The sequence below is a fragment of the Glossina fuscipes genome, unplaced genomic scaffold, assembly GCF_014805625.2.
Source record: "Glossina fuscipes isolate IAEA_lab_2018 unplaced genomic scaffold, Yale_Gfus_2 0, whole genome shotgun sequence".
NCBI lineage: Eukaryota > Metazoa > Arthropoda > Insecta > Diptera > Glossinidae > Glossina > Glossina fuscipes.
Window position 1 is genome coordinate 16,814,904 of NW_023998414.1, and position 1,588 is coordinate 16,816,491.

At 31.9% G+C, this 1,588-nt stretch overlaps 1 protein-coding gene across 1 annotated transcript; it reads left to right on the forward strand.

The window, feature by feature from the left end:
* Positions 1 to 605: 605 nt before the first annotated feature.
* On the forward strand, positions 606 to 1,567 carry LOC119642248 (endocuticle structural glycoprotein SgAbd-5-like). The gene is made up of 2 exons (XM_038041318.1): positions 606 to 899; positions 1,294 to 1,567. Exons 1-2 carry the CDS (start codon positions 769 to 771, stop codon positions 1,478 to 1,480), a joined length of 318 nt encoding a protein of 105 aa, XP_037897246.1. The 5' UTR covers positions 606 to 768; the 3' UTR covers positions 1,481 to 1,567.
* Positions 1,568 to 1,588: the final 21 nt, after the last annotated feature.

Consider the following 1,588-nt stretch of genomic DNA (forward strand, 5'->3'; position numbering starts at 1 on the left):
GCATGCATGCATGTATATACATATATCTACTTAAATATTTTAGTATACTGTGAATTAACTTCTTCTATGTAAAGATGATGTAGTAATTGTTGTTGTTGTTGTTGTTGTTATTATTGTTTTTGTTATTGTTTTTGTTACTGTTGTCAGTTGTTAGTGTTGCTGTTTCTGTGTGTGTTTATACTGTAATCTATCTATTGTAGAAAATTTAATATTGACACCAGTACAAAAATGATGAATCTTTTAATCAATTGACAGGCTGATATAACGATTATTCAGCTAAATGCATGCAAAATATTATATTGGTCCAGTGTCAATAAATCATAAAAAATCTGTAGGGTTAAAGGTGAAGGTCTATCTGCTCATTGCCCATATACTTGTTTCAATTCGATTTACGAATAATGAAATCTTAGAATAATGTTGTTGACATTTTCTTTGGGTGTAAGTCACTGGATGGCATGTCTCATTTTAGATGCACGCCGAATGCAATGCAATTCTATGATGCTGCTGTTGTGATTAAGAGATGCGCAAAACTATGTATCAAAAACTAGCTTTTCCCTTCAGCACAAAAAAGCGGCAATTTGTTTGCCATATAAAAGCCGACTGACTGTCAAATGAAGCTATCAGTCGATCGTTGTTGTCGTCACAAGCAGAAAAGTGTGATAAAAAAGCAAAGAATAAAAATAAATAAATATATAAATATTTAATAAAGAATCAAAATATTATTTAAAAACATTTCACGTAAATTAAGATAAACAAAATAAAATAACCATGAAATTATTATTATTTGTCACCTTATGCGTCCTCGTCGCGTTGGTCTCAAGCGCTCCTGCCCCCCAACAAGAAGTGCAAATTGTCGAATATGAAAATAACAATGATGGGACAGGCAACTACAATTACAGGTAAGAGTAGTGATGGAGAAATCGATGGAGATGTTGTCAAAGAGACGATGATAAAGAAAGAAAGAACCGTAGCGAGGGAGAGTGAGAGGGTGAGAGAAAGAGAAAGAGAGAGAGAGAGAGAGAGGGAGAAGGAAAGAGAAACAGAAAAAAAGTATGCAGTAACAACAATATATATATATATATATATATACATACATATATATATATATATATATATATACATACATATATATACATACATATCGCAAACAGCCATAATATATATAATAGTAACGATAATCATAAAATGATTTTCAATAAAATACATGCGCTGTTCACCTTGACGGCTTAAGTAAATCCTTGCCTGTGTTTTCTTCTAATGCTAACTGATGATTTCTTTTCGCTTTACTTTAAGATTCGCATTAAGTGACGGCACTAAGCAAGACGAAACCGGACAATTGAAGGATCTACAAGGTGAAGATGGTCCTGTTCAAGCTGTTGTTAAAACTGGTTCTTATGAATTCACCGATTTGGACGGCAAAGTCCATAAAGTCACTTACACGGCTGACGAAAATGGTTTCCATCCCGTAGTGGAAAGTTAAAGTCTTTAACCAAGTGAACAAAATAAACATACATACATATGTGCTCCTATATATACAGAACAAAAAAAAAAAAAAAAAAAAAAAAAAAAAAAAAAAAAAAAAAAAAAA

What these genes read in the sequence shown, in the direction of transcription:
- LOC119642248 (XM_038041318.1), top strand. Translation starts at nt 769, where the DNA reads ATGAAATTATTATTATTTGTCACCTTATGCGTCCTCGTCGCGTTGGTC. An exon ending in ACAGGCAACTACAATTACAG is followed by an intron (nt 900 to 1,293) that starts GTAAGAGTAGTG and finishes CTTTACTTTAAG; the next exon opens with ATTCGCATTAAGTGACGGCA.